The sequence below is a fragment of the Vanellus vanellus genome, assembly GCF_965231255.1.
Source record: "Vanellus vanellus genome assembly, chromosome: 2".
Taxonomy (NCBI): domain Eukaryota; kingdom Metazoa; phylum Chordata; class Aves; order Charadriiformes; family Charadriidae; genus Vanellus; species Vanellus vanellus.
The window spans coordinates 15300992-15324003 of record NC_138906.1 but is presented as its reverse complement, the minus strand read 5'-3'; the positions used below and the strand labels follow the sequence as shown (position 1 = coordinate 15324003).

Sequence of the window (23012 nt, the reverse complement as noted above, 5' to 3'; positions counted from 1 at the left end):
AGGTGCCGAGTTCCCTTAAACCCTAGTGCACACCAGGAGACAAAGCCCCATCTGTCAAACGCCCACTGATGGCCATGAGGAATGGAGAACTTGTGGGTGTTTTTCAGAAAGCGAGTGCTTCCTCTTGGCCAACAGTGAGTAAAGACGGGAAGCTTTACAGCCCACAGATCTGGTGGGCATCCAAGGCTGGTCCCTGGGCCAAGCTGCACCACCATTGCCTTCGTTCTCCCCTCTGCCATAAGATGTTGGTGAGTTTGGGCTGGGCTCGGGCAGGGCTTTTAGAGAGGGCAGGGGGCTGCATCCACACCAAGTGGCCCTAGCCAGGGCTAGGACAGTTCTCAGACAGTGTTTGAAAATGCCAGACTCGGGTATAGGACCTCCATTCCTTGCAGTTCTTTGCTCTTTATCAGTACTTAGCTAGCTCAGTTAACAAAGGTTGTGAGTGTTTCAGGGAACATTGGGTTGAAGCGTGTTGCTATTTTATTTGAACATATTTGCTGCTCTCTAGAGGAACTGATGGAACTTGCACGGTTTCAAGATATGTTGTTATGCACTCTAAGCCAACCTAAAGTCTGGGTAAACAAAGAAAACTGAAGAAAGGTAGCAAACCAAAGTAAACAATAGCCTCCCTAAAATGTTGCCAAGAAACGAAGCAGCAGCAAAATAAATTTTAAAGTAATGAACAGAGAAGTTAATATACTGCAAAGAGGTAGAAGAAAGTACATGGATATCATTGCAGACAAGAGAGGGGACGGCCAAAGTATGCTTCAATAAATTATGATTTTACCAGATAGATTATGATTATACCAATGAAAGGCCTCATCAAGACCGGCCCCTCCCAAATCCTTAGCAGACAGTGTGCAGAGTGCTTTTAAGAGTGTCAAAGAGGCCAGACCAGTGGCTACGGAACTACTTCTCTATTGAACAATCAAAACAATAAAATGTACCAGCTTGTGCAAAGACATGACAGAGCCCAGCAAAAAAAGTCTAAAGCTTGAGGAAACAGCAATTAAAGAATCTACCACCGAGAAAATACCGAAATCTTGCAACAGAGGTGTGGCTGATAAAAAGAATCACCAGACCTTCTTGGCAGGGTTCAGCTCAAGATTAAGTCACCTACGTTCTGTCACACAGCTCTGAGGTAGGTGTCTAAACTCCCACTACTCTCCAAGGAGATCAGGTCAAATCCAGATCTGGGCTCCAATCAGTTGCTCACAAAAGGTATCCTATTTTATTAGTGTTGCCAGAGGGTAACTGAGATATTCACCTGGGGCTTTCAGACATGACAGAAAATTACAGGAGACCCATCATCATTTGGAGAGGCGGGTAGAAACTGGATAGGAGTCTCCAGGACCAACTGGACCCTATGTCTGTGCAATTGAATTAAGGCCCACAAGTTTACTTTAGAGGGAATTGACTCACCTGCCAGGACCCACTGACTATATTACTAACACTCTAACACTCTATTGACTACAACAGAGATTTATGTAATAGCTTACTTTTTAAAAAAAAAAAAACAACCAACCAAGCAAACAACACATATTTAGATACCCACTTGCATTTAGATGTCTTAGTCTTGAGCTGAACCTCAGCCTTCACCTAAACATGGCACTTACGGGGGGGGAGGGGGGAAGAAAAAAGAAAAAAGAAAAGTATGAAAATATTGAGAAATAGTTAAGCAATGATCACAGCTGGAGGAGTACTACTGTAGAAGATGCTACCTGCCACCAAATGTGATATTGGTTTTACTCACCAAAAGAGACAGAGAAACCCAAGTCAGGAGAATAGTATTGCTGTTGACCTGGAATATCATATGATGTCAAACATTTTCACAGTAGAATTATTAAGGAAAAGAGCAGGAAAAACAAAATTACACTGGTGATGCCTTTCATAGATTTCAACCAGACATCTTGCAAGTCACCACTGCAACACCCTGAAATCTTCTAAAATGCCATAAGAAAAATTGACACTTAAGTCTAACTTTCACAAGTACAGTCAATATGGCCACAGCTGTAGACTGAGCTCTTTTAATTCTCATGTATACTGTTGCTAATTATTTACTTGAGAGAAGTGCATAAAAAGAAGCGCTGTAGTTCCACAAGAACTAGGAGATGCAAATATGCAGCTGGATCAATGCTTCAATAGAAACAATAAGATTGTCCAGTGTGGACAGAGACATATTATCTCTTATTATCAGAAAACACAGCACATCAGAATCTGCCACCTCATCCATTGCTTCAAAAGAGAAGGTATTTTGAGGCAGACACACTGCATTTCAGGAGACATTAAATAAAAGTTTGTTCTACCTAGTGTTTGTGACAACTGCCTGGAAATGAAAAAAAGGCAGGAGTTTCTTAAAAGCAATTCTCTTGCTTTTCTCAAAGCTAAAATATGATATCACTTAATGTAAAATAGCATAACCCTTTTCTTCCAAAAGACTGCCATTATCTATATACCTTATATTCAGAATCTTCCATCATTTGGTTGGGATGAAGCCAGCAGAGAGTCTCTGAAAGTTGCTCTGTGAACATTACTCACTTTCAACTTCCACAGATTTTTGACTGTTGGCTTTTGGACCTTACAGAAAATTCTATCCTGAATAATTCTACCCAGAATAATTCTCCGTTACCTTCTTTTAAGACATGCAGAACTATATATGTATACATATATATTTTTAATTCTCATCTAACTTATTTTCCCAGAAGAAATTATGTTTGAAGGCACTGGTAAATTCATGAGTTAAACCCTAATGCAGAAAAGCACTCAGGTTCAGGAAAACATTTACGCATGCGCTTACTTTAAGCATCTTATAAAACCTCACTGAAGTCAATAGGACTTTGGCATGCACTTAAATAGTCCTTACCACCCTACATGCTTACGATCCACTTCTATTCAAGAAAGCAATCAAGCACAAGTTTCTGAATCAGGATCTAAAGGTATTCTGTGAAAACCATTTCTATTCCAAGCTCTACTATAAATTAGGTTTTTTGTGATTTTGCTTTTTTTTCATTAAGAATGTATAACGTGAATGTGCTTTGCTTCATTTTAAGCTGCAAAGGCCCATTTTATATACTGCTTGTTAAATCAGATTCTAATGATTCTTTCCCTCATGCAAATCTTTCCTCTCATTCATGGATTGTATTTAAATTCTGCTCAGCTTGCATTCATGATGCCTTGTCAGTGATTTGCATTGCTCTGATGCGTTTGCCCTGGTTGCACCCCTCACTCACTTTGGCTTGAGAACATAGAAGCCATAAATAACTCTTTAGCTGCTAAAAACAACACACACAATTCTCGTACACTAATGAGCTGGAGGATGGCAGCAATGAAGCTCCTTGTGGGTCTCTGCCGTTTCCTGATCTGACTGTTCCTAATGCCCCGCTCCAGATTCTTGAAAACTGTGATTTTCCAAATCATTATAGGCAAAATATCGCTTCCTTAGAGTTTTGCGAAAAAGTAACTTCAGCTTAAAAATCACAACTGTAAATGTGTTTTCTGCCCAACAAGTTCGGGGAAAGAAAATAATGCAGCTCCCTGCAGAGAGACTGGTCTCCCCTCTCCGTGGCGCTGGGAGGCTGTAGCTCCAGATGGCAGCAACGTACAGAACATGCGCCGCCCAAAGCTGCAGGTTCTGTAGCTGAATGGCAAACATTTCCCCTTCCCTTACAAAAAGTCAGATTTGATTTTCTTCCCACCCTACATTCAGGCTGAAAGCCAAAGCCGGTCGTTTATTTCATCAACCAGATTGCGACATTTTCTAATTTACATTGAAAGAGACCATTTAGATTGCAACCACTGAAAAATGATGACGGTATCATGTCTAACATACATTTTGAATCAAGTCAGTTCATATCACAAACGTTATTCTTTCTCATTTCAGAAGATGTGAAAATGGGACATTTTAGGTGTAGATGTATTCACTGGAAAAAAAATATCAAGGAGAAAAAGTAATTGAGACTTTGTTGAGTAATTGAGAAAAACGTTGGGTTTAATTCAGCAAGGACAAATGTTTGGAGGAAATAACATCTAGGGAAAGCATTTAAAACACACATAAAAGCATCTAACAAGTCACACAAGGCAAAAATGATTGGAGAAGAACCATATTCTTTTTCTGCAACGTATTAAAAAAATCAGACACTGTCCAAGAGAGACAGTGCAGCTTTCACCTTTATAACATATTGGGTACGTAGAGTAACTTGCCCACGTCTTTCTGACTAAATGTATGTTTTCTTGCAGAGCTGTGTTTTTAAAAAAGGACGTCTTGGCTGTGTATTTTTCTCTGCTTGTTGGGCTGCCCGGCGGGTCGCAGCAATTGGGCCGCGCAGGGGCAGCGGGCAGGTCCGGGGCTGTGCTACCCACCGCCCCCAGCAGGCAGGGGGACGGGGAAGGCGACAGCACCCACGCCACGGCCTCCGCCACGCACCGAAGGGAGAGGAGAAGCCGAGGAAAAGGTTGAGAACCTTAGCCGGGGAGCCCTGCGAGAGCAGGACGCGGTGGAAGGGCCTCGGGGTGAAGTTCCCAGTCTCTCCCAGTTGAGGGCACTGCTGGATGCCAGCAGAGCGGCGGGCCCCCTCCCCGCGTCCCCCGCCGGGGCTCCTGCTGCACGCCGTTCCTACCGGAGTGCCTCCGTTCGCCGGGATTTCTTACCCGACGCAATTCCAAAACTGTTGTAAACAGTCTTTTCCATCCCTGCCCACCTTAGAGTATGGCAAGAAGGAGTAATTTTTCTCAAGACTTTTAAAAGCCGATTTAACTTCATCCCTTCAGCATAAGTAGCCCAGATTTGGGCTGGTAAGCCTAACGTGATGGCTCCTTCGGTTCACCTAACTCCCTCAAATCTCTTCGTGTCTTCCTGATGAAGAGGATCGACTCTCTCACCAGGCCCCATGTAAGGGCTACCGTAGTTTATAAGTTGTGGAGGGAGCAATGGGTCTGGTGGTTGAGAGTGCCAGCTTTACTGAAAACCAGTGACGGATTTGGTGCTGGGCCTGGGAAACTGCCTACACTCCGGACGTATGGGACTATGGCCCTTTTGGGTGATGGTTGTTGGGGAGAAACTGGTGGGGAGGGCATAGGTGCGAGGACATGCTTGTAAAATGGAGCGTTACTGAAAACACAGAAGAGGCAGGAAATCCAGGTTCCTCCCTTAGACTTGCACTTAAGTGTCATTAGCCTGGGTATTATTACTGCAATCTTTGTCTCCCAAGAAGAAATTTGACTATTAATTCACCAGTGAGTGTAAAGTGTTTTGAGATCATAGATAAGAGGCTTGTAGGAGTTAAAAAGTATTATCTCAGCCTACAAAAAGCTTGGTTCAGCATTTGACCTTAGGTACTAGTTTCTGAAGTGATCTGACTATCCTTAGTCACCTCAGATTATGGCTCCACATTTTAATACCAGACAGTAGTTATTTCCATTCCACCATAGCATTTATGATGTGTGATCCTTTCTGCTGAACTAGTGAAATTCGTATACCTGATTATGGTAATGATGGGCATTTATAAAAGCTTAAATATATAGAGCTGTCTGAACATTTCTAATTGCGTTCTCTTAAAGGCTGCCTAGAACTCATCAGGACCACATGTAGGGAGTCTGCCCTGTTTAATTGTTCTTCCTTGGACCATCATCTGTAAATCACTTTATTCTTCTTAGGCTTATCCTGTTGCTTTCAGGGTGACCTTTGTTGCCCAGCCTCTTTAATTCTAGGAAGAGGTGTGCTATCTTTTCTGTATCATTGCCAGGATGGGCAATGGAGAGAGATTGTTCCTCACTTGCTTCCCTGTTGGGCCAGAAGTTGGGTTGGCCATGGTGGGTGGGAGTGGAAGAAGCGTGTGGCCCTGGAAACCGGGTGCAGGAGCAAGGCATGCTACAGGCAGGTTGTAACAGGCACTTTGGAAACTGGTTGTGGTTCTACAAGCTGGTTTGACTGGCCCATGTCGAGCTTTTCTCCAGCATGATCATGACTGCAGGTGAGCTTTCACTCCAGGAACATCTTTTGTCATTTTCAACATTCCTTATCACCAGTTTGCTTTTTGACCATGTTAGGTGGCCTGTCTATCCCATATAAAATTCCATGTCTTTATTGGTTAAGAAGGTTAACTTACTGGGCAGGTTAGGTTTGGCTTTTGCACTGCATGTAGTGTTTGTGAAAGAAGTGTGGTAAGCACAGTCACTGTGGTCTTACCTGTATTGAAGTTTTTATATTTTAAAGTAGACCTGGGATTCTCCCAAGGACTCTGGTATTTTTTTTCTCAGCTACTGACTCCTTTTTAAATTTGGGCATTCTGCTTTGGCTCCCAGTACTGGTTTCCTCTTGTGAAAAAACGTTGTCAATTTTTTCCTACAGTCCACCTGGAGGTGTCTAGCGAGGGGTCTGCCCAAGTGAATCTGGAAGGAGCCTGAGCTCCGAAGCCAGGCTGAAGCACATTGTGGGTAGTGTGCGCACAGAGGCGCCTCTGCCTCCAGCTTTCCTGCCCTACCTGGGAGACCTCTCAGGACTAGTCAAGCGCATTTGAAGAACTCTTTGATGGATGAGTACCCCGATACTTTGATTTTAAAATACTGTGTAAGAAAGGAGGAAAGAAGACTCCGTGTGTGCCAGAAAGTGTGGCCACATTCATATTATTTCAATATATAAAAATTTTCCAATTCCTCCTTGTCTAAAGTCCCTTCCATGACTGATTATAAAAGCTCCAGGGAAGCTTCCCCTGCACAGGGAAAATGTTGGAGCAGGTCACAGGAAACTTCCAGGTCACTCCCACGGACTCAGCAGCAGGGCCCAGGGGAGGTGTGGTGTCCCTCCTGAGGCTCTGCAGCACACCTGCACGGCATTGCCTCTTTTTAAAAGGTCTGCTGGCAGGTGGGCCAGCTGTTTTGGAGGCTACAGGATTATTCAGTCCTTACAGCAGGAGGAGAATAATCCACAGGATTTCACAGAATCATAAAATGGTTTAGGTTGCAGAGGACCTTGAAGATCATCGAGTTCCAACCCCCCTGCCATAGGCAGGGACACCTCCCGCTAGACCAGGTTGCCCAAGGCCATGTCCAGCCTGGCCTTGAACACCTCCAGGGATGGGGCCTCAACAACCTCTCTGGGCAGCCTGTGCCAGTGCCTTACCACCCTCAAAGTGAAAAACTTCTTGCTAATGTTTAATCTCAACCTGCCTTCTTCCAGTTTAAAGCCATTCCCCCTCATCCTATTGCTACATGCCCTGGTAAAAAGTCCTTCCCCATCTCTCCTGTAGGCCCCCTTTAGGTATTGGAAGGCCGCGATAAGATCTCCCCGATTTCCTTTTGAAGCAGTAACAGGTAAAGCAGAGAGGGCTCCTGGAAAGAAAAGGAACACTAGATCTAAAGGTATGTTGCTTATTAGAGAGGAAAAAAAAAAATCATCCCAAACCATGTTTCTCTGCTAGCTTGGTCACTCTCCTGAATGGAGCAGTTAGACCTCTCTGTGAGCTGCAGGAGGCTCTTAGTTGCCATCTGTCCATCTCTCCAAATGTTACTATACAAGTTGTGCTATGGAGCCACATCAGTTATAATAATAAAGCTGTCCCTTAGCTCTCATGAGCTGGTGCGGTTACTGGGGCGTGTGGGTGCTGCCCCTGCCCACGGGTGAGCCTACACCAGCAGGGATGCTGAGGGCATTCCGGCTCCACAGGCAAGGGCTTGGGCCACAGGTCTGCTGGGACTGTTTTTAGTAACTCTATGGCAAATTTAGGGAGAAGGTGCTTTATCATCAGACCTTGACGGGTAACATGTAACTCCTACCACCTCACCAATATATTTTGGATATTCATACCAAATTTATATTTAAAGTATGATAAAGGGTATCATAATAATGTGAAGTTCTGTGTAGCTGTGGATTTTTATTTGTGTACCTAAAGGCCTTGCTGTTGGTTTTTCAGATCCTCCCCCCCCCGACATAAATTTTATGTTGATTCACAAATATCTGAACCTGTAAATTAACTTCTCTACCACTGTTTCCCCAGGTTTGTGTTTCTAGTGATTGGAATTTTGTCTTAATTGTTTAACCTTCGCATTATTATGCAGTCATTTCCAAATGCCAAAGCAGGCATCTTGTTAACCTAACTTAGCTCCGAGACTGCTTTCCTGACTAAGTCCACCTGCGGCAGCTCTTAGCTCATTCCAGGGTAGGTTAAGCCACAGAGCTACTTCCTATCTTTTAGTAGAAATGCTTTTATCTCAGCACTAGCAACCTGTAGCAGCAGTCTTCGAGAAACCTATCTAAACAAATTCTCACAGAATAGTTGTGGCTGTATCTTCCCTCTGTCTTCCTTGCTAGAACCCACTAGAGGGGAAGGAACACAGATTTTTATCTGAAGAAGTGATTGTGCTTCAAAACGTGGAGCTTCCCCAGCAGGAGGAAGACCTCTACCTTAGCCTCACAGACAGCAGGGAAAATTGCCACGTCGATTTAAATGTTTCAACAACTGTTAAAAAATGTTTCCAGCAATACAGGAAAATACTAGGGCCTTTTCAACTTACAGGTAGGTCAGTATTCTGATCCTGGTCAATTGGTGTATAAATAGGCACTGTGCATAAATGCCAGTGGAACATCCTTTGCATTCGAGTAGTTAAAATTACTTTTCCCTCCAAGGAGTTAGAGATTGGCATTTTAAATTCCTCCTTTTCATGATCCCGATAACTTTGTAGAAGTGAAGGAGTCTATTAAGTTACGGGATCTTTGAAAAGGACACCAATAATCAAGTCAGTGCTCAATAGAACAAGGTTTTTCCCACAAATCATGATTGATATCTGTGTCATTAGTAGGGTAGCTGCCCATCTCTTATCATGATTGACAGGTTAATAAGGGACCTGGGGCTATCTTTTCACTGCAAGCACACAACCTAACCAATTGCTTTTAAATGATTGCTAATTTGACAGAATATAAGCAGAAGGCATAAAAATATCTGGAATGATGTCTAATGCAGCTTTTACTCCTGGTATTCCAAGCAATCTCATTTTAGAAAACAGATCAGAATGTAGTTAATAGACTTTATTTTATTTTTTTAGATACTTAGTTTTTAAAGAAAATCTTGTAGTTGTTCTTTCGTTCAATTAGGAGCAAAAGAGAAGGGAGTTTTGTAATGCAATTGTCCTGTAAAGGAAAATGTTTTAAATTGGGGAGATTATGTGAGCAGACCACCTGTAGGGCATTCATAGCTCTTTTCTATAATGCTCCAAGCCATGCCTTGCTGCCTGCGGTCTGGCTAACAATGCAGGGAAAAGCTGTTTAAAAGGCTGTTCTCCCTTTTCCCTCTGGTGTTCACTAACTGTTACAAGTCTTCCTCTTAAAATAAAAAAAAAAAAAAAGTCCCACGTCCCTTTAATTGAAGAACTTTAAGGCTCCATGGTGGCCAATTGGTCTGCAACAAGAGGAACCAGGCAGCAGGGAAAGAAACTTCAGCCTATACATCACGTTTGGTGAAGAGAAAAGATCAAAGTTTTCCCAAACTCAAAAGAAACCAAGTTCCCTACAGATTAACCCTATTCATTTAGCTCCTCTTAAAGGAATGATGTTCTGAGCCACTGGGCAGACAGGTAAAAAGTTCAACAATTGCCAAAGCATTCTTCTGTTAATTCAACAGCCTTCTGCTCAAATAAATTAGCTTAGTCCTGACAGAAGAACAATACCTTTTCTCTTGAAAAAGGACCATATTTGATATACAAAAGTTAAGTATGAAAGGTTAAGATGTTAGTTTAATCTGTTAAGAGATTGATCTAGCAAATCTGAACTTGCTGTTCCACCGTAGTAGATGATCTATGAATTTAAAACATTAACCTTTTACACTTCAGAATGCATCCCCGGAAAGGCAGGTGCTTACAGAAGTGTAGACAACAGATATGAGAAGTGTGTGTGCACATTCCTAAAATAACACCCATTTTAAAAGGATACTTAACATGCCATGTGAGATGACTCTTTTGTAAAGGCTCAGTTTAAAGACTGTCATCTTTCAGAAAGCAGAGAACTATGGTAAGGCACCTCAGGTTCGGCAAACACTTTTTCAGAATGACTTGTTCAATGACTTGTTTTCCTTGTGTCTACGGCTCTCACTGCTTCAACAGAGGCAGCTATCTATTATACAGAAGTGACTGGAGCATGAATGTAGCTAGCAGTTTATAGAACCATCTAAAGACAGAGCAGCTGGAATAAGCAGGGCAGGAGTAGGGGAAAAGCTTGAAAAAGTCATTTATCAAAAGTCATTTTATTGACAAAATAGAATACTCGTATTTGCTCTTACAGGGGTAGCCTCTACACTTTTTTACAAAAAAAATTTACAGACTGTATAGCTTTGGATATATACATATTTTACACATCTGTACAAGGTAACAAATAATTATATAAATACATCCTTTAATGTAGGAAACCCGTATTTAGCTGGGGTGTATAATTAAGACATGTTTTGATTCAGTCTGTATTGTAAGGCATTTGCCTGGTCATCAACATCCCAAAAACCTGCAGTCCCAGCAGACTCCCCCCTCAGGATGGGGGGAAGACCCTCCCTCCCACGAGGGAAGAGCTGCTGTTAGTCCAGAGTGAATCAGCAGCCGCTGTGCCTTGCCCTCTGCAAGACACGGGTGAGCCTCTACCCTCTTCTGCCAGCAAAATAATAAGCTGGCTCCTTGAAGTACATGCTCCCTGCATGTGAATGGAGGGGAAGAAGGAGGGGGCTGGAGCCTGGGACCTCTGCCAGCTGCATTGTTCTATACAAGCTGTGGCTAATAAGGACCATTAGGGGTTCATTAATGGCACCAAACAGTGAGGGGGCATTTTAGGCAGGCCGGTGTCCCTCATTCCCTAACCTTTGGCCTCTTTCCCCCTCTTCATACTTGAGACAGGGGCATCTGCTTGGAGTAGGAGACGGAGCTGGCGGTGCCCGACCTCCACGTCAGGCCGGTGCTGACATCGCTGTAGAGGGAGCCACCACCTCCAGCCCCAAGTCCTCCTGCTGCGGCGATTGCTGCCTGCCCTCCTGCTCCTGCCCCTGTTCCCCCAGCCACGGCAGCACCTTTGCTGGCCCAGCAGCAGCGGGTGCAGAGGGCCCTCCAGGACTCGAGGGTCTTGCCGGACCAGACCCAGACACCGGAGGTGATGCCCACCACCAGGCACATGAAGTACTTGAGCATGAAGACAGCATAGTCAGGGCGTCGGGCCTGATCAGGCTGCTGGTCACGCAGGCAGGGGCAGTTGTGCGTGGCCTCCCAGCGGGGCCGGTTGTGCTGCTCGTAGAAGAGGCAAGCGACCACGCTGGCAGCTGGCACGGTGTAGAGCACGGTGAAGAGGCCTAGGCGTATCATCAGCTTCTCCAGCTTGTGGGTCTTGGTGGGGCCACCCTGCTGCTTGATGACGCTGCGGATGCGGAAGAGGGAGACGAAGCCAGCCAGCAGGAACATGGAGCCAATGGCCAAGTAGATTAGCAGCGGTGCCAGCACGAAGCCCCGTAAGTTCTCCAGGCTCTGGTTGCCCACGTAGCAGATGCCAGCCACGGGGTCCCCATCCACGGAGCTGAGCGCCAGCACAGCGATGGACTTGACGCTGGGGAGCAGCCAGGCGGCCAGGTGGAAATACTGGGCATAGCCGGCGATGGCCTCGTTGCCCCACTTCATGCCGGCGGCGAGGAACCAGGTGAGGGAGAGGATGACCCACCAGATGGAGCTGGCCATGCCGAAGAAGTAGACGAGCAGGAAGACCACGGTGCACAGCGCCGGGCCGGTGCTCTCGTACCGCACGTGCTCGGCCACCGCCAGCTCCGGCTGCAGCTCGGCCGCACCGCCCGCCGCCCCCCGCCCCCCCGCCGCCGCCGCCCCCGCCGCTGCGCCGCCGCCGGCCCCCGCCGCCGCCCCGGCCCCCGCGCCGCCCGCCCCCGCCCCGCCGCTGCACGCCACCTTCTCGTGCCCGGCCACCAGGCGCACCAGGTAGCCGAGGGAGACGAAGAGGTAGCAGGCGGCCAGGAAGATGATGGGGCGCTCGGGGTACTTGAAGCGCTCCATGTCGATGAGGAAGGTGGAGACGGTGGCGAAGGTGGAGAGGAAGCAGAGCACGGACCAGAGCCCGATCCAGAAGGCGGTGAAGGCGCGCTCGTCGGGGCTGAAGTAGGGGTTGTGGCAGGGCAGGGCGCAGTTGGCGATCTGCCCCGTCTTGACGCGGTTGTAGAGCGGGTGCCGCTCGCTGGACACCGACACCATGGGCGCCCGGCACTGGCAGCCCGGCTCGCAGGGCGGCGGCGGCCGCGGCTTACGCGGGGCCTCGGCCGGCGGGACGGCGGCGGCGGGTGGGGGCGCCCTGGCGGGGCCGCCGGGTTTGGCGCCGCGGAGCGGGGGCTTGGCGGGCGGCGGTGCGGCCGTGGTGAGGTCGGTGCGGTTGTAGTCCATGCAGAGCGTGTCCGGGCTGCCCTGTTCGGGCAGGCGGTCGCAGCGCATCCTGTCGGGCCAGGCGAAGCCGTACTGGCGCATGAGCGGGGCGCAGCCGGCCTTAGCCCGCTCGCAGACGCTGCGGCAGGGCGGCAGCGGCTTCTTGTAGTCCTCCAGGCAGATGGGGGTGTACATGCTGCAGAGGAAGAAGCGCAGGTCGCTGGAGCACTGGATCTCCACTAGTGGCCAGAACTGGTGCACCTCCAGCCCGGCCTCGTCCTGCGTGTCGTGGTTGAACTGGTTGGGCATGTAGGTGTAGTTGTAGCCGATGCCCTTGCAGAGGGGCACGGTGATCTCCTGGCACGACAGCTCCTTGGCCGAGGAGGAGGAGGAGGCGGCGGCGGCGGCCGAGGCGGCGGCGCAGCCGGCGCGCTGCAGCAGGGACAGGGCGGCGAGCAGCGAGGTGATTTCCAACAGGTAACTCCACTCCATGCTCGGCGGCGGGCGGCGGCCCCGGCTCCTCTCCCGTCCCGCTCAGCAGCCACGGGGAGCGCCGCGCCACAGCACCCACCCGCCCCGGCTACCCCTCTGGGGGGCGGAGGGCGGCCCCCTCCGTGCCGGCCGCAGGCGAGAGGGCTGGCAGCCCCCGCGGGGCTCCGTCGCCCGGGAGGAGGGAGAGGGAGCCGCCGGCCGAGCCCCCGCGCGGTACCGGGGAAGAGGGGGTCCGCTCAAGGAAGGCCCCTCAGCCGCCGTCGCATCGCTCCTGGCGGGGCCGGCTGCGCAGGGGGGGGTCGCCGCTTCTCTCGCCGCTGCTCCAGCGCTGGCCGGGCACGGAGCGGCGGCGGCCGAGGAGAAGTTTCGCCGTCAGCCCTCGCGCGGCGCGGTCAAGATGGCTGAGGCGTCCCGGGGAACAGGCGGTGATGCGCCCCGCGGCGCCGGGCTCCCACCGCCCCGAGCGGGCGGGCAGCGGCGAGGCCGGTGCTGGGGCGGCCGGAGCGGATCCTCCTGCCGCCCGCCCGAGCACCCGGCTCTGTGGGCGACCGCCAGCCAGCCGGTCCTTACTCTCCGCCTTCCTTGCGCTGCTGCCGGCGGGGCGAGCCGGGCGCCCCTGGCCGCGATCGCGCCACCTGAGCCGCGGGGCTGAAGCGCGGCAGCGCCTCCGCGCAACTTCTCGCTCCCCGGCCCCGGCAGCGCCGCTCCGGCCGCCGCGCTCTCATGAATATTTATAGCGAGCGCCGTCAAGCCCCGCCCCGCCGCCTCGGCCGCCTATCAGTCGGGTCGGGCGGGGGGCGGGGGGTGCAGGCCCCAGCCCGCCTTAAGGTGGAGCGGCGGCGCGGCAGGCGCCGTTGGGTGACTCTCAGCTGTGGGGGACGTGGCGGCAGTGTGTTATAGGTGCTCCGGTGCGTGGAGTAAAGTGTGGTTCTGTACCGCGAAGCGCTGCCCGCCGGGTGCGTGGGCAGCGGTAGGAAACTGCTTTCCCCTTGTGAGGGTTCGCGGTCCGGTCCGGTCAGGCTTATTCCAGGAGCAGCAGCAGCTGCCCGCAGTCTCCTAGGCAGCGGTTTTGGACGAAGCCGTTGGTAAACCGCGGAAGTTCGCAGTCGGTGCCGGTTCGAGCGCTGCAGGCGCCGTCCGTCCGCCGGCGCGTGCGGGAGCCGCGGCGGGACCGGCGGGTGCAGGTGTTGGTGCAGGCGGCGGGAGCGCGGCGGAGCTGGGGGACGCGGTGGCCCCGGGCGGGGGCTCGGCCCCCACCTGCCCTCGTTTCCCCGGGGTTCCCGCCTCCCCGGGGCACCGCGGTGGGTCCACGCGTGTACAACGCCACCCTGAAACGCAGTGCCGGTGCTCTCCTACTAGGGGTCACGGCTCCGGCTCGGCAGGGAGGGAAGTATGGAATTAATAAAACTGGGGTTCCTAAAGCCGCAGACAGCCGCGGGTACCGCCGCTCTTGCCAGGCACGGCAACGCCGTGAGTGGGTACGCCCACACGGGCCCGCGGGCGCTGAGCGCACAGCGCGGGGCGGCCGGAGCATCCCCCAGGAGCGCGGGGAGCAGCCCCGCGCCCCGACCGGTCACCGCTTCCCCGCGGGGGGCCGGCGGGGCTGCTCCCGCTCTGGGTTCGCGCGGCCGGTGGGTTTGAGCTGGTGCCCCTCCAGCCGGGGAGGGACCGAAGTGCCGCCCGGCGGGTGGGCTCTCCCGGTCCCTGCTGGGCCGCGGCTGCCCGGGCTCTCGCGTCAGCCCGGCGGCGGAGGCGGCTGCAGCCGCCGGGGGCTGGGTGACCCGCCCGGGCCGGCTGCTGGGTCAGCACCACCGGCGCGGTAGAGAAGCCGGTCCGCCTCCCTGTCGGGGCGCAGCGCGGTGGCTCCCGCCGCCCGCCCGCCCGCCCGCGGGCCGCCGTGAGGGCCTGAGGGGGGGGCTGAGGCGCCACGCGCCCGCCTCGCTCCCCGCGCAAGGCCGCGGGCCGCCCGCCGCGCGCTGCTCCCGGGGCCCGTGGGGCGGCCCTGAGGGGGACTCGTTGGTTTCCCCCGCCCGCTGCGGGGAAGAGGAGTAGGGGGGATTCTCCGTTAGCCGGACCACCTTAAGGGGAGCGGCGGCGGGCGCGGGTTCGGTGCGCGGCGGGGCCGTCCCGGGGGGTTGTCGTCCTCCCAGGACGGGGCGTTTGTTTGTTAATCGACGCGCGGTTGCGCTCGGCGCTTGTGCGGCGCTCCCGCTGGGGCTGTAATGACTGTAATCTCGGGAACACGCCGCTCGGGGAGCTCGGCGGGGTGGCGGCGCGGCGGGGCTTGTCTTCTCGGCGGCGTGAAATGTTTTGTGATTTCGCCGGGTTTCGCAGCGGGAGGAGCGGAGCCGGGGCGGGGGGAAGGCGGCCCGGGGCCGGGGAGAGCGGCGGGAGGCAGCGAAACGCGTGAGGCCAAACAAAAAAGCCGTCCCAAGTTTGTTGGCTGCGCTAACGGGATCCTCTCCGCTCCCCTCTGGCCGTTCAAATGGACGCAGGGATTACCCCGCCAGGAGGAAATGGGCAATAATGGGGCAATAAACACGTTTATTGGGTAATTTGCAAAACCCCCTCCCTCCACCCCGGCGCCCACCTGAGGGAAGGGTTTCGCGTTCCGACGTGACCGATGGGTGCTTGGGGGACACGGCCGCCCTTCTCCGTGCTTCACGTCTCCGGCTATGAAATAAATAAATAAATAAAAAATCCCACTACGAAATATGTATTATTATTTCTGGTCAAAATCAGAACTTTTCCGCAAGTAGATGGTTATTTTAGTGCTAATTAATACCCTACTGAAAAGAGATTGAACAGTGCCCCGTGAAGAAAACGGAATGAAAAATTTGTCGTCTACCCGAAATCTCCGCGACTGACAGAGGTGTAAAAAGTCTCTTTCTAGACCTGGATGTGATGCACCATATTAAGAAGTGACTGTTACGCTGCTGGCTGCTTGAAGAGTACCTTATTTAAAAATCTCTCCAGAACGTAAAAACGAGCGAGTCTAGTCAGGAGAGCTGGGTGAGTCTGTAAATTACCTCTCTGTCAGGATTCCTATTGCCTATTACAAAGTACCTTTTTACGCTGAACTTAAGCTCTATACTACAGAGACAGCAGATGTGAGGTGATGGCTTCCAAAAGCAACACAGATGCTGTAAAATTTCCATTGCAATATTTCAGCAAGGAAACTCAGGAGACATGCTGAATGCTACAGTTTAGAATTACACTATAACTCTCCCAGAAATAGGAGAATACCAAGTTTTTCAACAGTACACTTGGCTTCTTTTTACAGTCGTTCATATGCTCTTGTTTTCTTACAGCATGAAAAGAGATGCAGCACAAAGATACAGTGTGTCTTGAAGCTGTTCGGTAGTAACAAAATTGGTAATATGGAAGTTTATGGCAATTTAGTAATGATTGCATGTCCAAATTCCCTAGTAAGACCATGACAATTTTTGAAACTGTCTTTCAGGTATATAAAACAGCACAGCTGTGGGGAGGCTGCTTTACTTGAGGTGGCTGAAAAGCAGCCTGGATAGCTCAAGGCTGTGGAATCACAGCCCATTGTGTGTTCCTGAGACTTCCCTGAAGTCAGTAGAAGTACTGAGATGGAGGAATCAAGGGTCAAGTCTTGAAAATGGTTTGTATGTTTATTCCAGAAAATACAGCAGCTGCTTTTTCTGAAAAGCTGAGCTTTGCTGTAGCAATACAGATTACTTTAGAGCACTTTTTGCAGGGATTTCAATACAGATGTCCAGCCATCAAATCATGTAGATATACAAAGCCAGCAAGAATGTTATAGATACTACAACCTTTTGCAAACCCCCAAAATTGTCAACAAGTAGATAACGCTTCTACAAGTCTTTGCCATAGATATTCATGTCACTATTATTCAAACATTTAGGCTTGTCGCTGGCCCCTCTGACATAACCTGAATTTTTGTATACGTCTAAGGCTTTGCGTTTGGGATTATGTGGATCACACCAAACCAGGTAACAGTAACTACAGGGCTTTTTAGTTCGAGAGATTAGCAAATTTACTCTTGAACTTTACTTTTTTTAATTTGAAAAAAAACCAAAACCAAACCTCACATAAAATATAGCTTTTTAAATGGTATTTTGTTTCTTCAAAACTACAGATATTTAGTTTATAAGAGTGAAAAAAATGCTTTTTAATTCCCTCCCACCTAATGTTCTCCAGTAAATTTTAGAGTGGCATTGTCTGCATTGGATAGGTCAATGAATGGTGCTTTTATAAAAATGTTTGAAAAGAAGAACTCGGTCCATGGAAATTGTTCAAATAATCTTGTTAGAATGGAGCTTTGACTGAAGGCAGTAATTTCATGGATTAAACCCAGAAGGGGCTGTCTAGGCTGCTCTTCCTATTGCAGGCCACAGAGCTTTATCCAGAGCCTGCCTACGCACATACTGGTTAGCTACAAGACATTGGGGATTTTGCATGGCCAGTACATTGAACACCACCGTGAAACTAGAAACTGTGGAACTTTTTGAAGACAGAGTAAATGGGAACAGGAAGAAAAAAAGTTATTACAGGCGGGTTAGTAGAGTAAGGCAGAGTTGTGGCATCTTACTATGTTCAGCTTTTCTGTAAAAGGAACTGATTAAAGGTAAAAGAAACTTGGGTTTTGTTCCAGCCTCTTCTCCTGCATGCCATATGTGGTCCAGAACTGAACAACATGATAGGTGCTCCAAGTATGGGAAGCAACACATTGATTTGTACTTCTGCAAGTTTGCAAAGCAGAAATTATGAGTAAAAGTCCAGCACTGTGAAACCTGCAAAGAAACAGGGGTGGAAGAGTACAAGTGTGCATATATATTTTATATTTTGATGGATATTTTTCCTTTCACAAAAAAATTAAATGGAATTGACACATCTTCTGAGGCAGCCTATATTTTATTGTGATTCATGAGAACTTTTTGTAGACAAGAAGAACAATGTTCTGTTTACATCTTTTCAGGGATGTCAGATCTGATCATGAATGGACACAGTACCATGATGCTACCGTTGGTTGATGAGACATGAGAGAGCCTTTAGGAAAAAGAAAATAGGCTGAATACAATCTGCTGCAGTAGCTACTTCTGGAGTGCAGCGAGCAGGTTGGCAGAGAAGGAGGAGAAGCTGTTGGAATGGTACTTTGCTGTCCCTTTACCATGAAGGAGAATGACAAAGTGATTGATCAGTGCTGTGTTCTGAGGATTGCTCCAACGGTGAAGCTGCAGGTTGTGGCCCAGAATGTGGCAGGAGGATTTTCTGCTGAATGTAGGAGCAGACCATGATTAGATTTCTTCCTGAGGCTGCTTTGGATGTAGCCTTCGCTAGAGAAGCAGCACAAACAGCAGAATCAGCATAGGAAGTTAGTGGGAACAGCAGTTTAGCATGAGGGCAACATAAGATCAACATGTATCGAAGGGCTTACTTTTATTCTCCCACACCATGCAGTTGATGATTGGGCTGCAATGTATTGGCTCACACAACGTAATTGTATATTGCTTCATTTCTTATGAGTGAAAAAATGAAGGAGGAAGGAATGCAAGAAAATATGGATTATAAGGATTACGAAAGAACATAAGCGTTCTTGAGGGCAATCTTTTTAATTTTCCTTAATATTATTTTTTAATTTTGGCCCACCATTTTGCAAGCTTTATTTATAATCTACCTGTGCTACAGATTGTAATACCTCATGGTGTGATGTTTCACACATGAAAAATCATGTGACGTTTGAAGACAAATTGTCGTGAGTTAAACGATACATTGATTCATTGTCACTGCATTTGGAGAATGATATAAATATCATGCAGTTAAATAGCTAACCATATTGAATATGTATGGACATAGTGAGTAGTATTGTCTTCCTCTGATTGCCCAGGTAACCATCCATTTACTTTCTGGCAACTACTAGAACACGAGTATGCAAATGCACTTTTGAAGGTCAGGAAGGTTCTGTGGATCCAGGGTGATGAGAAGAGGCTTGGTCTCTGGGGATAATGTAAGCGTACATACACCATTCTCTCCTAAAAGTCAAAACTTGTCCAGATCTCTATCACACCAGTGACTTCTGCAGTGATATTTGTGATTCTCTCTCCATGCTCCATCAGAATGTTGTTAATTGTTCATATATGCTCAAATAGCGCACACACCATCATTACTCCCAACACAGGTTGGGAAGTCAATTTTGTCAGTGTTCAGTTTTGAGGACCTCAGTTTTAACAACTTGTTTATAAACCCCTCCAAAGCTTCTGGTAAATATCCAGTAGTACTGCATTGCCATCGAATCATAGAATCATTTAGGTTGCAAAAGACCCTTAAGATCATCAACTCCAACCATTAACCAAACACTACCAAGTCCACCACTAACCCATGTCCCTCAGCACTGCATCTACACATCTTTTAAATACCTCCAGGGATGGTGACTCAACCACTTCCCTGGGCAGCCTGTTCCGACACTTAATAACCCTTTTGGTGAAGAAATTTTTCCTAATATCCAACCTAAACCTCCCCTGGTGCAACTTGAGGTGATTTCCTCTTGTCCTCTTGTTACTTATGAAAAGAGACCAGCATCCACCGTCTGGCTTACCTGACTGAGCCATAGCCACTGGGGGTGAACAATTTCCAAAGAAAAATTGCAATCTGGCCTTAAAATGGTATGGTATGTACGTATCTGATCTACTGGAGGAATTAAGAAGCCTCTATATTAACTTGACCTGTGTTAACTTTGTGGCATCTGTATTTGGGTTAGGTGATAGCGGACGGGGTAATAGCATGAGCAACTCTTACCAACTCTGAGTATCAATGTTGACAGGCTATAAGGAAGAACCACAACAGAGAAGCTGGGGACTGCGGGTCTCTCTCTCATATAGTATGAACCAGAGTTGGAGCGGCTCAGTTGCCACATTGCAAGGAGCTGTGGGACTCCTGGCAAGAGATCTAGCCCAGCCTGTGCTCGGCTCTCTACTAGCTGATCCAGCCTGGTGGAAGTAGACATGAAAGAAGTAGATATGAAAGGCTTTGAGCTAAGGTTGCCCCATCTGCAGCAGGCTAGTCTGGGCTATCTGTGTTGATGTGGAGACAAGATTAAGCAGTGTAGTCCACTTTGACTTACCAGCTTTTGCATAAACTGTATGGAGACATTAGCTTACCTGTATGCCCTCTCACGTGCTGTAAACTGGTGAAAAATTAATGAGGCGCTGCACTTATGAGTCAGAAGTGAACTGAAGGAAAAATGACACTTTGCCTTGAAAGGCACGGAGAAGGATAAACCCCAGATATAAAGAGAAAGTGGAACTTTGTATAACTGATTTGAAGACGAGCATGTGTCATTAAATCCTTGAACAAGACCAAGTTGTTCATAAATTCTGATGCTCCGTTTTGCACCTCGTAAGTCAGTAATAGCATAATTTAAGGGAATAATGTTTTGCATACATGTTTGAAATTGACATTTTTTAAGTTTTGGTGTTTCCAATGCCAACTTTTGATGGAGGATGCACAGTAGTATTTTTTAAAATACTGAATGATAAAAATCACACTGAGAAATTCTTACTGAAATTACTCATTGCCCCCGAGTTAAAATGGAAATAACAAACATATCTTTCATCAGTCATTTTGAATATTTATTCTTTGTATTTCACTTACTCTAAACAAATTTTTTATCTCTGGGGCTAGATCCTGACTAATCCTTCACTGTGTTAATTTTGCTGGGACGACACATAAGTGGCTGGTGATTCCAAATATTAATAAGGACAGCAGGCTTGGGCTTGTGCTTATTTTGATGAATAAATTGGCCTTGAGAATGACAAGTCATGTTAGCACTTTTCACTTTATAACATTAGACAGTCAAAGATGTTAACTCTGTGCAGAGAATCAGCATTAAGGCAGTGTTTGGAACTGCTTATATGGAACTCTCAGGTGCCTAGTCTCAGCAGAAACTGGCTCTTAAAAAGCTTTCTCTAATTTTATTTTAGTAAAAGAATGGTGTGATTGAAAAGCAAAGTGTTGAGAAGAATTTCACTGTAGTAGCAAAATATCCTTCCTTTCGTTTTACCCACTGAGTTTTTAATAAGGATATTCCTCTGCCAGTTCCTTTGAATGTTCTTGGTTCTTAGCTGGTGCTAATGATGGCAGTAATAGTCCTCTGTGTGTGTGGTTGGGGAAAAGAAAATAGTACCCCACTGGTATGAGATTTTTTGCAGTTGTCTTTTGTGGGCTCACAACTGTGTTACAAAAGATGCAGTCTTGACTGATTTCTTTATTTTGCCTTCGGGGTGGGGGGATGCAATTGTATGGCAGTAAACAGCCACAAGGGAAGAGACGGGTATTAGAAATTTAGTTCTAACATTGTCCCTGGTGGTATTAGTTGGGTGCTTCTCTGTCTTGGTCTGGTCAGGGCCTGTTTCTGGACGAGAGGCTTTCAATTCTTCCAGTGCATTGTGGAGTTCCAAGAAAAGGGGTAATAACAGCCATAATGGGATAGCTGTTACTCTCACTTTTTATTGCATTAACCTTATCAAATTTATTCCTTCTGCTTAATTCACTGAATTGGAGAGCCCTGAAAGGGAATAATAAATGGAATATCTCATTTTCTTGCCACTTTGCCAATTTTGCTATACAGATTTTTGGTATTACAGATTTCTTACCTAGTAAGTGTAGCCATTGTTTGAATCTTATCTTCATCCTTTGCTTTTGTATGTTAGGCTGGTTGGTCTTTTATAACTTAGGACTCATGCACTAAGTTATCCCATCTAACGAGCTCTTACTGTTTTTGTTTGGTTTTAGCTCCTTGGCTTTTGAACAGTCCTGCTAACAGAACTGCTATGGAAAATTTGAAACATTTTACTGCTGTTTAAAGTTTTTCTGATTTGTGTCCGGATGGAGCCAGGTGCTAGGTTTAAATCTGCGTGTTGATGAATGAGACCTTGCACAACCCATGAAATTTCCTGCATGAATTTTTGATAAAAAAATCCAAATATTTTTTCATTTTTGTCTTAATTTTCCAGGAAAAACTACATGCTTTGACAGAATCCAGAGGACTGGAGGACTTTGTCTGAAAACTAAAGCTTCCCGATTTGAAAAATGTTACTGTAGTCCTCCTCTGACGTTATCATCTGGGCGCCTGCTGGTCCTATTCTGCAAGACTGAGGCTGCCTGGCACCTTCAACGCTGTGCCATGATCTTTCCTCTTTGAAGGGAGTGCTGGAAGTACGGAATCCCTCAAAGCGATCTATTATCGGAGTTGTCATTTAAATGGTGAGTCTAGTTGATAGAGGAGATCTGCCACAGGTAAGCCACAGATTTAGTGAGATGCTACACTGTCATTTCTATACAACATTTTTTGTTTTAAATCAAAATATTTTGGTTTGTAAGTTTGGCTTTTTGGTAAGGAAAGTATATTTGCAGAAGCACATACTTAGACATGCCAAAAAAAAAAAAAAAAATCCAACCAAAAAGTGTTTAGCTGAAAGCCTCATTTCCCATCAAAAATAGATACAGTGGAAAATTTTCAGGCAGCCCTATATTTAACTTCCTTGGATCAAAATTCAGTTGTTGGACTGAGGGAGGCTCACAGAGGTTTTTTTGCTGCTTTTGTTAGGGTGTCTGTTTTTTCACTCATGACATCTGCTTGCTTTTCCAGCTATGTTCAACCTTGTTAGAATTCTTGCTCTTGCAGCAATTTGCAGTGCTCGAATGCTAGTTCCGACTGGACTCAACTTGCTGGGATACATGCAAACTCCAAGTTTCTTTCAAAGGGTGCATCAATCTTACTTTTTTATTTTGGGTGGGTTTTAGTAAGCAAATGTGAGTATCTGTGTCCACTGAACACTGAATATACACAAAACATAGCATCACTGCAATACAGTTCTTAGTTCTTTGCCCATGGAAGCCTTGCTTTGGGATGTTGTGGATGCAAAGAGTATCTGAGTTTAAGGGGCAATGGGCTAAGTGCTTGAAAGAGAAGACCCATTGGGCAAGCTAAACAGATAAATCACATCAGTCTTGGGAATTCCTGAGTGGAATATAGTTGAAAGCTGGGGAGTTATTCTGGGAAAATATTGTATTTGATTTCTTTGCTCATGCTCTCTTCTCTTGGCTCTGACTTGTGGCTGCTTTTGGAAGCAGGATACTGAGCTAAACAGACCATT

At 47.7% G+C, this 23012-nt stretch overlaps 1 protein-coding gene across 1 annotated transcript; it reads right to left on the bottom strand.

Moving 5' to 3' along the window:
* Positions 1-10210: 10210 nt before the first annotated feature.
* Positions 10211-12867, bottom strand: FZD8 (frizzled class receptor 8; the record flags this gene model as incomplete). Its single annotated transcript, XM_082499359.1, has 1 exon — positions 10211-12867. One exon carries the CDS (start codon positions 12865-12867, stop codon positions 10849-10851), a length of 2019 nt encoding a protein of 672 aa, XP_082355485.1. The 3' UTR covers positions 10211-10848.
* Positions 12868-23012: the final 10145 nt, after the last annotated feature.